General features: G+C 36.8%; 1 protein-coding gene across 1 annotated transcript in view; it reads right to left on the bottom strand.

Moving 5' to 3' along the window:
• Positions 1-2,634: 2,634 nt before the first annotated feature.
• Positions 2,635-12,212, bottom strand: part of tspan15 (tetraspanin 15) — a 42,186-nt gene continuing 32,608 nt past the window's right edge. The window contains exons 5-8 of the mRNA XM_081605261.1: positions 11,037-11,153; positions 10,558-10,608; positions 10,069-10,185; positions 2,635-5,750 (exon numbers count right to left, since the gene is read on the bottom strand). Coding sequence (XP_081461387.1) covers positions 5,589-5,750; positions 10,069-10,185; positions 10,558-10,608; positions 11,037-11,153 — 447 coding nt within the window. The 3' untranslated portion in view covers positions 2,635-5,588. The remainder of the gene's footprint in view (positions 5,751-10,068; positions 10,186-10,557; positions 10,609-11,036; positions 11,154-12,212) is intronic.

Here is a 12,212-nt window from a genome sequence, read left to right as displayed (position 1 = left end):
ATATAACAAAGTGCAGGAAAGACGGTGTCTGGGCAGGCCATGCAGTGGCTTCTGAGATGTGCAGAAAGGTGTTCGCTTTAGATGTGGAATCAATCAAATCCTGAAGAAAGTGATGCTGAGCTCATTGGAGGTGTAGAAAAGATTTTGAAAAATAGGATTTTTTTTTACAGATTTCCTTTGTGTTGCATTTTGTCAAACCCAAAATCATGAAACAAATGTTAATATCAGTAAAATACAAAGAGATGTTTTCAAATGATTCATTACTAAAGGAAAGAAAGGTTTCTAAACCCACCTGTATGTCACGGTTATTGTTTTATATCCCACATTATTTGAATAAATTTCCAAAGTCAAACCCAAGTTTGACATAAAACACCAAAATAAAACCTGACAACAGGAAGTAAGATAAACAATTTCTATAAGCAAGAAATCTTTTGATTGAAGAATTAAAGATGAGATGAAAATAATTAAAATATATCAGTTGGAAAAATAAAAAAAAAATCACACAGCCAAGACTCTTCTCTCATTTGCCCAAAACTAACTAACTCATGCAATCATAAATGGCGTCTAAACTTGACACCGAAAGTAAAATTCATAGAAAAGTATTTCAGACAAGTTAATGTTTTAGGTAATAGACGGTGTGGCCCACACACAGCTGGAGAAGAGATCTACAGTCTAAATCCAGACGAGAAACGTACACAAACTATAAAACTAAATAAGGGTGAAAAGTCTGATTTAAAGCGCACCATGTCCGTTTTTGTAAAAATGGGATATACAGTCATATAAGGCTGGCTGAGTGCCTGAGAAAAACAAACATTTCAGCTCCCTTCCTCTGTGTATTACAGTGAAGAAAAGGAGGTGAAAGTGGAAGAAAAGACTGACAGTGATGCAGATCAGCTCAGGGAAACAAATGGAGCCAATCAATGTCAGCACACAGCTGTGAATTTTGAAGAAACACTTAGCAAATAACGACCCCATTTTTTTCCGTCAAACCCTTCAAACTGAAACATTTGTAGTTTTTACAAGTTGGAAAGCAGATTTTTAAATTGGATAATCTATGTTGGCTTGTTGATGGATCAATTATTATCTTCAGCAACATTTTAGTTCTGGTCACATGAATGTCTTAACACGCCAAGAGTCAAAGCATATTCCACAAAAATAAGCATTGATAATGGATATAAGTATATTTCATCTTATCACAGGATCAGTCTGTATAATTACACTAAGTTGTTCCTCTGTAAAACCTGTTTGTTGGAATGGAGTAAACAGCAGCAACATCTCAATCCCTGTACGAACATCTTTGTAAATGATTGAGCCACAAAACTCAGAAATTGAGATTAATTTCAGAAATTTTCTAGAAAAAAAAAGTCAAACTCCAAAAGGTTTAAAGTTAATTTTAAAATCTCTTCTTAAGCCTTTTTCTAGCATTTTTTTTAACTTTTGGAGTTAAAACATGTCCATGTTTTTTCTAGATTAATCTCAAAATGTGAGTTTTTTGGTTGAAATGTACTCTTTTCTTGTTTTTGCCATCTACAATGGCCCTAATGCGCCATCGTGACCCAGCGGACTTTTACAGAAAAGCCAAGTTTGCTGCACCAAATAAGCTTTTAATTTATTCTACTCTGCGTGATATAGCAAGTGTGATATAACAAAGCGACCCAAATACTGTTTTCCATCCATCCATCCATTTTCTTCCACTTATCCGGGGTCGGGTCGCGGGAGCAGCAGCTCTATTAAAAACTATTTTCAGTTTTTAAAACTGAAAATAAATTAGTTCAACCAAGCGGTGAATTTTAAAACTTTTGGACGATATGATAAAAACCACAAAAAAAGAAAAGTCAGGCTACTTCATTTGGTTTTTTAGACTTTTAAAAATCTTATTTGCCCATGAATTATTTTTACCTGATGATTTTGGTTCACATGACAAAAGGTTTGGACACGCTGCTCTACAACTTTGTTTCTTTACTTGGTATTGTCTTTTTCTTTCATCACTCTTTGTTGCGTGAGCCAGGTTTGTTCCGTCATGGTTTTACGGGGTGAACTGGGACTCCACCAGTAACAAATACCAGAGTGTATCCAGTGAGTTACAAATGGATAACAAGGTAACATAACCAGGCGTCTCGGGATGAGCTGGAAAACCGTTTTACGTCAAACCATCTTGTCACCGTTTAAACCAAACAGAATTTAAAGTGATCATGATCCGATATCACATTCTGCACTCTGGCACACAAACTGTGCTGCAGAGAAAAGTGACCTCTCCTTTTAGAAAGCTCACAGGATCTCGCCTCTTTCTGGCCATGGAGGAAAAATAATTGTCTTCTGGTTGGCAGGGGCCGCGGTAAAATATTTATGGATTTCATTCAGCAGGAAGTCCAGAGAGCAGCAGCAGCGAGAGGAAGGAAGAGAGAGACAGATAAACACCAAACCACTCTGGACACTCCCCACTTATCACTCGCGCTGCTCTTACGTGGAAAGCAGATGAAGAAGTCTTGTTTATCCAGAGCCATTTGTGAGATGAAGAGCAGACGATGCTTTGTGTTTGTAATGTGAGCTCTAATGTGGAAACTTGAACAGGCGTCATTACGCCTAAAGTTTTCATCTTTCTCTTTTTCAAGAAACAAAACAACACACAAGTGATGGGTCTAATGTGTGTACGTTTATTAGATCATTTCAACACGCGCAGTAATTCTTAGTAATCTGTTCATACATAGGTTCATGAATAAGGTTTGCTTACTTTGACATGAAAAATGTAGAAACTAAGTACAAAGGCCGCCCCAGAAAATGCACAGTACGACAGCAACCATCATTCATTAAAACGAAATGAAACCTTTGAAAATCCCTTTTGAGAAAACGTATCTTTAATCCACAGAAGCCAAAAAACAACACCATGCAATGGGTTTTATTTACACCGTAAATGGTCAAACTGCAATATTTCACTTAGTTCAAGTTGGCACAGTGACTGAGCATTACTGACGAATGACCTTTGACCCAGACTGAAGTTGTCACAGTACTGAAGACTAGAGTGTCATATTCTTGTACATTTTACATTTACAGTGAATTTTATAGTTTTATTTAACATACATGTGTAAATGGTTGCACTGGATTCTATTTAGGGGTAAAATGGGATAAAATTGTTTGCATTAGTATTATAAAACCATATGTAACAGTCTTATAATAAAACACACTGAAGATTGAAGTTTTAGCTCAAACATCAAACAATTTTCAGAGGTTATGAATATTTTTTAAGGCACTTTGTACACAGATTTCAAATATATGAGACAAAAGCAGAAACTACAAAACTGACGGATCTTTAAAGAGAAACACTGCAGCTTTAAGTCGTTTACATTTACAGCATTTTCTTCTTTAACACCTTCATATTGATACTTTTATTGTTTCTTCATGAAATCCAAACTGTCTCTATTAGTGTTGCGCACGGAGTTTACTGGAAAACAGAAATGTCTTCACAAAATACACATTTTCAAACAGAAATGAATGGAGTGTTACTTTATATGGAATATAAATGTAGCTTTATTGTTTTAGTAGAAAAAAGGCAATACACATTTAAAACAAACAAATTTAAAAGTTCACAGGTGTAGAAAAATAGCCCCTCATGACTTGTTAGTTGCACCATGAGAAAAAAAAAAGATTTGACCCAGATTTACTTCACACTAGGATTGTGTTAATAAAACCACCTAATACAGATAGACACAAGAATATTAATGTAGTGCAAAATCAGACAAAAAGCTTAAAAGATTTATTTTTAGTCAAATGAAATCCCTTTGGGTCCCTTCGTCTTTAAATTATCACCAAACCAAAGCCCTTTTAACAAGCACACATTAAAAATATGAATCTTAATCAAACATCGCAAAAAGAGCTTCAAATGAAACGCGATCAATTTCAAGGTGAAGATGATCACATTCGCTTATTTCAGAAAACTCAAATGCTACAAGCACTAATAATTGCAGGTGTGGAATAATTTATTGGCACCTCAGGTACAAATGCGAAAAACTATAGAATAACCTGTTAAACAACCATTTTGGAAAAATAAAACCTTTAATTTGAACACATTTATTACAGGATGTATCTGTTAAGGTAATTCACTTCTGACACAATCCCTATAAAATAAATGTATTTTTCCGATTCATGCTTTATTTGTTGACTTGAGATCATTTGAACTCCCAGTCAGAAAACCAACACTTCCTGTTTCCTTGGGGAATAAATACAGTGTAACACAGAAGTTGATTTCATCAAGCCACTTCTCCCCACGCATAACAATCAAAGAAGTGAAAAGAAACAAAATAAAACAACTAACTCCCTCCGAAACTCACGGTTAGAAAAATGCAGCAAGTAGCACCATTTTGGGGTCATCAAGTTTTTATAACAATTTTCACAGAGCGAGTAATTTGGAGTTTGACTAATTCCAAAAGACGCCTTTTTTGTCCGTTGCATGAAAAAAACAACCATGTTGAGTTTGCTAAACTGAAATCATTTGCTTTTAGTCAGATGACAGTAAGATGATGCTTCTTTGGCAGCTTTGAAATAAAAATCTGAAGACATGTCGTCACAGGATCCTTAAGCAGAAAAATGATGCAAAATAAACTTTTCTTTAGCTCCATCTCAGTTCCCTCAGACCTAAATCTACAGAGCGGAGAACTTGAGAAAACTCAGAACTCTGGAGAGATTTTATAAAGACTAAAACATTAAGCTTTGTTTTGGCTCAAAATATCAACAGCAGGAGTATTACCGACCGTAAAACTGCTATTTTTCTCAAAATAATGATATCCTAATTTAATTTGTTTATGATTGAACACATGCATTTAAACTAATGGTTGTATTTTTCTAATTTACAGGAGTAATATTACTCTAGTGCAACACAGGATGAATTTATTTTAAGGCTTTATGAACATTTGTGCCGATAATTGTGAGCACATGCTGGAAGGAAACCTAATCTAAACCACCAAAAAAAAAAAAATTATTATGCTAATGTTGCTTCGATGGAAACATTTGGTTGGCCTGCATCTTAAGCTCAGTCAACTTTATAATTTTGTTGCACTGCATAACAGAGAGATTGTTAGACCTGCTGCACATGAGGTTGAAGAATCTCGTTTTGCATTTGGAGCTAAAATCCGTCTGCTGCTGTTGTCATATGAAAACCCTAAGATTACTATTTGATATAGCAGTAATCATGCATTTATGTTTATAATGATTAAAACAGCTAAACTTGATGAACTCCAAACCAACATCAATACTGCATTTTACAAATGTTACAAACTAACCTTGAGCTAAATTGAAATTTAGGACATTAAAGTTCAGTGACAATGTCTTAAATTTCAACAGGCTTTACAAAACTGAGCAGCAAACAATTACTAAAGGATTTAACCATGAATGAGGAAAAAACACACAAACATTTGAAGGCGTCATCAACAAAACACCTGACAGATGTATGTAAAGTCTTTGGTTTCTATGTTTATACCCCTAAACAAAATGGAGATACAAACAACAGTTTAAGAAAGGGGAAGGAAAAAGAAAGAGGTGAATTCTATCCATTTGGTTTAGCGAACCAGTCTGTCAGCTGGAGTCTGTGTTTGCGTTTACTTATCTGGCATACACTTGTACCATTTGGAAATTCGGCCCCGCTTAACATTTGCGTTGTGAGTCAGTTGCTCCTTCACGTCGTTGGACTGCTGGTCCCACTCAAGCTTGATGTCCGAGACCTGATTCCTGTACAGCCAGGTAACGAGCACCCCAAAAAACTGAACATAGACAGAGAGAGGCAGTTGGAAGTGAGCGTAATTAATGCATCCAAGGCTGGAATTAATTCGTCACTTTCTGTAATTTAGTCTCGCAAAGAAATCAGAAGTCCTTTGTTCTCCATTACTAGTCTGAAAGTTTAAGCGTTTGTCCAAGTGCATCTCAATAGAATTAGGTCAATAAGAAGTTAGGCAGAGGGCTGGGCTTTGCTGGGGTTGCTAGGTAATGGGCCGGGTTTCCATGGGGTTGCTAGGTAACGGGTAGTGCCTGCTGTGAAGTTGCATTCCGGAGGTTTTTGAAACGGGTCATTTTCAGACGCCAAAAAACATCAACTTGCTGCCAAAAATGAGCTGGGGGGATATTTTTTAAGTGCTTGGTCTGTTTTTGAAATGAAAGCATAAAATTGCATTGATATTAACACATCTGTTTGAAGATTGTTTAATTTTCCTGCCTATACCAAAACTTTTATACTTTTTGTTAAACCATGCTCTTGTCTTTGACATTTCAGGTTGCCAGGGTAGATTTGCTCTAAAAAAGATATTTGGAGATGGTATCCTAATTGCATGGCTGACTTTATTAAATCCAGACTGCATCCAGCATCAAAGTGGGCCTGCAGCCTTTATGTAATAATAACCTCTGTTTGTATGACCTTAAGCCATTTGGATTATATGTGTGTCAGTATGTGAGTGTCTGGGTGACCGTATATGTGGAAATAATTGTGTTGAATGTGTGTATGTCAACAATGCAGTTGTTAAAGCTGTGGAAGGAAAGAACAAAGAACAGGCGGCCTCGACTCCAAAAGGCCGCAGCACCGCAGGTAGAGAGACAAAAGGCAGTGCTTAAGGCCAGCCTGCGCCCCCACACAGGTAGAGCATCAATAAAACTAAAGTGCAGCAAAAACGCAAAACATGAGATGAAGAGTCGGGGACTCATTGCCCTCAAATTTCTGTACTGCACAGGGATCCAAAGGACATATTTCCAGAATTTCACTGAGTTTGCATATCTTATCTGTTGACCCTTTGCACATTCTTCAGAACTTGGACGTCTAAACAACCTAAGCCTGTCAAAAAACAGACACCTGCAGCCTAATATTGCTTCTATTTGATTTCACTTTCTGGCCATAGGATGCTGCTCAGTCGGCTGCACAGAAAGAAATGGATGAAAACCAGACTTGTTGTTTTTATTGTATAACTTAATGAAGAAAGATACAGCGATGATGGACAGCAGCAGTCAATCATAGTGACTGTCCTGCTCTTGGTGTGAACACTTTTTACAAGGTAAGAAGATTAACATTCACATACTTTATAAGTAATTATGATTAGAAAGATATCAAATATTGCATTATGGAGAAGGTACAGGTCTATCCATTGGTAACCATGGAAACAATGCCCCACCATCACGTAGCCATGTAACGTATGAGAAAAACCGGTTAGCATCTCGTCTTTTGTACGCTTTTAAGGCTGCTCTGCTGTAAGGGGAAACATGTTTATGACATGGTGAGATAAATTATGTGGTAAATGCAGACAAAATTGATAATTTGATCAACACATTAAAGGCGGCAGGAAGTACGGGTCGGTTTCTAAGCTAACCATTTCAAACTTCTGTAAGTCCCAACATCTATGAGCCTCAATCAGGTGCGTTATTGTTCAAAGACAAATCATCTCGACACAAACAAGTAGAAACCATGAATAAACTGCCAAAAACTCTGTTCAATAATCCTGTCCCTCACTTCTGACATCCGTCTTGAATGACTAAGTGAGGTAGTTGCAAAGGGTCAATACGTATTTCCACAGAGTGAAAGAAGCATAATGTGAAACATCTCAGCATGCTGCTGAACATCAGCATACAGAGAGCGAATAGTAGACTAGATGCGTTTCATTTATTTATAATACACTTTGCATCTGTGCTTATACTGTTTCTATTTCATTGCATAATTGTGCTGTGGTGCTCTGTCCAGTGCCTGCAGTCTGCACTAGTATATAGCTTAGCTCGGTGTCGTATCTTAAGTGTTTCATATCAGTCAATATCAATAATTATTGATAATTTGTTTTGCTTTAAATTTCTGAAATACTCTCAAACTTTCCTGTTTTATCTACAATTTCCTTTTGAGCTGTTGTACTCATTTTCTCATTTCACTCCAAGCTGTTTTTTACTTTTAAGCAGTTATGAGAAACAGTGGCAAAACCTTAAACTGCTGCTGTGCCAGTTACTCAAAAGGTTGTTGCTAGGCAACCATAGAACGAGTGAGTTGCTAGGTAACCAAAGAGTGAGTGAGTTGATTCCACCAACCTTTCTTAGTTGGCCATGAGAGGTTGAAGCTTTTCCTCTGCCAACAACCCCCAGAATGTTTTGCATTTGTGGATCAGGTTCAGTGAAATTATCGAACATTCTAGCAGTCGTCATCTATTGATATTGATCACATATCTATTGTAATGTATTGTTACTGTGCGATTTTGAATATTTAAAATGTCTTCAAGCTTTCTGAAATTTGAGAGGGTGTATTCACATTGTTACGCCATCGTCATATCATTTGAAAATTGTCTCAAAATGACAATATTATTGTTTATCATAATTTCTGGGGCGATTTATCATCCAGTAAAATCTGTAATTTTGACAGGCCAGCAGAGAAACTATATTTTGCTCCTGGAAAGAACAAACCAGCAACAATGAATCAAAATCAGGGTTAAAAATGAACTTCTTTATGATTTAGTAGCTTTTGTAGGAATGTGTCAAATGCCCAATAAGTCATGTTGCATCTGCTGCAGATTTCCTCTGAACAATACACTTGATTGAATTGGGTCTTGTCACTTGGAATGGAAATGAAATGAGGAAAATGAAAGTCTTCTGAGTGACGGAACAGATTAATCAGTTTTGCGCCACCTGAACATAAATAATGGTAATGAGAAGAACCCATTACGTGATATCAATGACTGCCTGGCGGCATTTGCTCCACATGGCAGAAACAGCTTGGTGACAACCAGGAAGCTTCTTAGTCGCAGCCGATCAACATTCATGTATTCATAGCTGTCAAAGGGGCTCATATCTAAATGCATTGTGTAATTTTCAAGAAGATGTACAAGGGCAGAAATGTCAGGAACCAAAAAGGTCCCAGGCGTCTTACATCCAAACCGTAGAAGACAGATATTTAATGCAGTGGGTTAGTAAGTGTCGCTCCAGAATGGTGTTCTGACAACATAATACAGTATGTATGGAAATGCATAGAAAATGTAAATGAAATGAAGCAGCATTTTGTTACAACTGCCCTTCTGTTTCTCTCACTGCTGATGAAGTGGAGCCGTTGCATGTTCAGGGTAAACGAGGGAATGTATTTTCTGACGTTTAGTCATCAGATTTGCATCCCAGGCTGGAAAATACGGACAAACGTTTGATCCTAGATGTGTTTCTGAGTCACAGATGTGTTGAATTTAAGCTACTTTCTTGAAATGCCTCCTCCTCGTCTCGCTGTGATTTGTCAGGAGACTGGGACAGCATGAGGCGTGGGAGGGGGTTTGATGAGACACATTTTTACAGCACTTGGGTCGGATAGTCAGAGAGCTCGAACTGTCTGTGGGCGTAAAGGTAAACAAAATGATATGAAACAAAGTTCTATAAACTTTATGTGGAGCTTTTGTGTTAAAGTATTGCTTTACAAATAAAAATATGAAACATGTAGAATGCATGTAGTTTTCCATCATTCTCACTTTTATGGAAGACTGGAAAGACCGAAATTATTGAATATTGAGACCAAAGCTGAACATTTCCTGTCTAAATACAACATGCTGTCTGTAAAGAAAAATACAGTGAAACATGGTGGTGGCAGCATTATGGAGTGGGGAGACTTTATTTTAGCCGTTTCATTTTGTTTTCATGCATCATCAGATTTTATTTTAAAATAACCGGTTTAATGTTTTTTACTGCAATTACTACAATATGAAGTATTTCAGTGATGCAAAACATGCATCAGAAAAGCTTTAAAAAGAATCAAAAAGTTTTTCTTTACTCATTCATCTTAAAAATTTAAATTTACACAGTGATATAAATGTAAAGGTATTCATATTTAATGATGCTGATAATTGTCTTGCAGTTTATGAAAATCTGAAATTGTTTCAGACAGGCTGCAGTTATCCTGGTGTGTGTTTTTCCCCACCCCATTTTCCTTCCACTCAACTTTCCACTATGATTCTTGCAAAGAGCACCCTGAACAAACAACTTCTTAAAAAAATTATTTTATATCTTTATACACAAATCAGCTTTATGTGAGCTGTGAACACATTAAAATCAGCTGCGGGTGAAACGTGCGCTGTGCAGTGCATTTTTTACCTGAGGCAGGAGGATAACCAACAACAGTATAGCCATCTTTTTATAGTTGTCCTGCATCCAATGCATGAATGCATGTGTGCAGCCTCTCACGTGGATAACTTTCATCGCATCTTGTCGCTACAACACAGGAGAAAACAAGTCTATAAGCTCCTGTATTTGTAAAGAAGATAAATGTCAAAACACAGTTTCCTGTCTTACAGAATGTAGAACTTCCTGCCTTAGATGTTGCCTTAATTTACTACTTATAGCTGTTATTCCAACTTATTCTAAGGCTTGCAGGGATTTATGAGTTGCTGGAAGCACAGCAGAGGTTACAGGGTTATATCCAGCTACCATGGAGACGGGACTTTTAAACTGTTTGCCTTTAATTGGCACTTTAATGAGTCGGCTCTGTATGTCCAACAAGGGAACAGAAAACAAGATAATGAATTGGAGGAACTTTAGTTTAAAGAATTTTACATTTATGTTGATATTTCTGTGATCTCTTACCGTTTCATTCAAGATGTGGTGCCCACACAGAGTGTTGACCACTTCATTAGGCTGGTGAGATGAGAAGAAGACAGAAATAAATATATATGCATTTCCTTCATAGAATGTAAAGAAAAACTTTTTGCAGAAGTTTCTCTTCACACTTATAAAACATTAAGAGTTCAATTGCTGATGACTTGAATAGTTTTCCTGCATCTCCCAAACTCAGCTAACAGATTAGGAATATAAATTATTCACAGGGATTTCATAAAGCGTGCATTAAGTGATTTAATTATTTAACTCAGGTGAGTTGAAGCAGATAAAGGTTGGAGGACACCAGCCCTTAAAGATTGGATTAAAAGTTTTTAAGTGCCATTGTAAAAACTCCAACGAGCCACTAGTGGCTCCGAACTAATATATAAAAACCGTAACATGGAAATGCTGATGTAGCAGTATTTGCTTGCATACCATCAGTTGTGGTTGTAATGTTTCATGCTCACCTGGGTCATAATACAGCAGGTGTATGGGACTCCACAGGCCAGCGGGCCACGTCCAGGACATTTGTGGTATATGTTGACTTTCCAGTCTGTAAAATCTTCACCACCGCAACACTTAAACTGGCAGAGACAAAAAAAAAATTTCAGAAATCAGAGGAGGAAAAGCAAGAGGCAGAGAGAAGGGTTTCCAAAATAAAAAGGAAGAAAAAAGGCGATGAAAATAGTTTGGAAAACAGCATGAATTTCTGCTGAGCTGACAAAATGCCTGCAACATTTCAGGATGAAATGAGCAACAATTAAAGATTTACATATAAATGAGTGAATGTGCTTCTCTGTGCGTCTGGTGTTTGAATAGCCAGGTGATACGTTATATAATATAGATATTTGTAGCTCAATTTAGCAAGTCAATCACACACTATTCTCACATCCAGTGAGAGATTTAATTACAACAATTCTACATAGAGCAAATGGCAGTTCACTGCATAAACCTCCCATCGTGTATTATATCCTGAATGAATATGAAAACAAAATGAACGAAGCTTTCAGTTTGTCTTCTCACCAAAAACACAAAATCCACATTCTCTGATCTTTGCTCCACATTCAGCTGACATGCGACAGGAACAAAATGAACGGTTTCCTCCAGAACCAGTAAGTGGAAACCAGCTGTAATTTGGTTCACAGAAGTAAACAACACCCCAGGATTCCCATTATTGCTGCTTCTTTTTAGGTGTTGCTTGTAAAACCCCTGGGAAAAACAAAACATTACTTCACAAGGAAAATAAATGAGTTCCAATAAGAAACTTAAGGGAGGTGATTGCCTTGACCAAAGAGTTGGCCATTTGTTTGTTGGACTGTTATCAGGTGTTATAGAAAGTATTGTTTTTTTAGCTTGAAAGTCAATGTGTCTCATGGCGAAACGCAGCGCAAAAGGAAATGCAAAGTATTCAGATCCGTTTAGCTTTTCCAAGGTTTGGCATTTAAAAACTACAAACTCTAAAGTATTTTACTGAGATTCTATTTGATACATGAAAACAAAGTAGCACATGAATATTAAAGAACGAAAAGGAATATTTGTTTTTCTCTAAATAAAATGCTAAAATAAAAGAGTGGAATGCATATGCATTTCACCCCCTTTTACTTGATATCCTAAAATAAAATCCAGTCCAAACTGGATCACAT

This window comes from Poecilia reticulata, chromosome 3 (assembly GCF_904066995.2).
Source record: "Poecilia reticulata chromosome 3, P_reticulata-male-v2, whole genome shotgun sequence".
In the NCBI taxonomy this organism is placed as follows: Eukaryota; Metazoa; Chordata; class Actinopteri; order Cyprinodontiformes; family Poeciliidae; genus Poecilia; species Poecilia reticulata.
The sequence above is the reverse complement of the archived record's forward strand: the minus strand, read 5'-3'. Positions and strand labels throughout refer to the sequence as shown.